The 1,275-nt window shown below is 44.3% G+C and overlaps 1 protein-coding gene across 1 annotated transcript; it reads right to left on the bottom strand.

Moving 5' to 3' along the window:
- Positions 1–338: 338 nt before the first annotated feature.
- LOC121508935 (histone H2B type 1-O-like) lies at positions 339–961 on the bottom strand. Its single transcript, XM_041786082.1, has one exon. The coding sequence runs from the start codon at positions 950–952 to the stop codon at positions 584–586; it is 369 nt and encodes a 122-aa protein (XP_041642016.1). The 5' UTR covers positions 953–961; the 3' UTR covers positions 339–583.
- Between the last annotated feature and the right edge of the window lie 314 nt (positions 962–1,275).

Here is a 1,275-nt window from a genome sequence, read left to right as displayed (position 1 = left end):
ACAATCAGGATTCTGATTGTCTATCAGGAATTGGAAAAAAACACATTTTTGTTTCAATGGACTCAGCTGTCTTTAGCTGCATTTATATTTCTATGCCTGATTTTTGTGAGTGTTAAATCATACTGTATGATTTCACTTTAATATTTCCTTCAATGCCACTCTTGAATTCCCATGAAGATTACTCCTAATTGATTGACTCTGCTCATATGCATCATTGAGTCTTTTATTCAATGTCCAGTTCACCCTCAGTTTTATTTACCACATATTCAGTTGTGCCTGCAGCCAGCAGTGCTTCAAGTAATGAGAACAGAATAATCTTTACTTTGTTATTACCAGAATCATTTATTATATCTTTATGCCTCATTGCAGATTGGGTGAAGTACGGCGTTACTGGAGAAAATACGGAGCGATAAACACGACAGTTTCAATCAAAGGTAACCAAACAGTTCATATCAGATTTTGTCTTATCCGATTAGTATTACTTTGATTGTAATACGCGCCGATTTTAGGCATAATATACTCTCCTCAATGCAGGTGGGTGGTCCTTAAAAGGACCTTTGGGCTGGTTGAAGATGAGTAGGATTTACTTGGAGCTGGTGTACTTGGTGACGGCCTTGGTTCCCTCAGACACAGCGTGCTTGGCCAGCTCTCCAGGCAGCAGCAGGCGGACGGCGGTCTGGATCTCCCTGGAGGTGATGGTGGAGCGTTTATTATAGTGAGCCAGACGGGAGGCCTCCCCGGCGATGCGCTCGAAGATGTCGCTGACGAAAGAGTTCATGATGCCCATAGCCTTGGACGAGATTCCGGTGTCGGGATGCACCTGCTTGAGCACCTTGTAGACGTAGATGGCGTAGCTCTCTTTCCTGCTCCTCTTCCTCTTCTTGCCGCTCTTTGTAGCTTTAGAAACGGCTTTCTTAGAGCCCTTCTTGGGCGCTTTCACTTGGTCAGGCATGACTGTCTAAACGTTATTCCCCAAATAAAGAATCGTCCGTGTGATGGATCGCTGGTTTTATTCAGGCCTGGTGCAAATACTCACGCGCTGTTGCTCCCACAGGATTGGCTGAGGTCGGACCGCTTGTTGCTGGGCAGTAGAGGGGGGATGGAGGCTTTGTCCCATTCGGGGTCGGCAGAAAATCAAGACACCACGTACCCATCAGTAAACCCTCTCCTATTGTAATAAGCAGGTCTTGAGACAGCAGTAAGACAGCAAATATGTTAAGTTAATTAAAATAGATGATATAATTACAAACAAAACAACACAGTAACAGTTTCTAC

This window comes from Cheilinus undulatus, linkage group 4, assembly GCF_018320785.1.
Source record: "Cheilinus undulatus linkage group 4, ASM1832078v1, whole genome shotgun sequence".
NCBI lineage: Eukaryota > Metazoa > Chordata > Actinopteri > Labriformes > Labridae > Cheilinus > Cheilinus undulatus.
The sequence above is the reverse complement of the archived record's forward strand: the minus strand, read 5'-3'. Positions and strand labels throughout refer to the sequence as shown.

Bases quoted from the DNA above. Each gene is read 5' to 3' on its own strand.
- LOC121508935 (XM_041786082.1), bottom strand. From the start codon at position 952: ATGCCTGACCAAGTGAAAGCGCCCAAGAAGGGCTCTAAGAAAGCCGTT.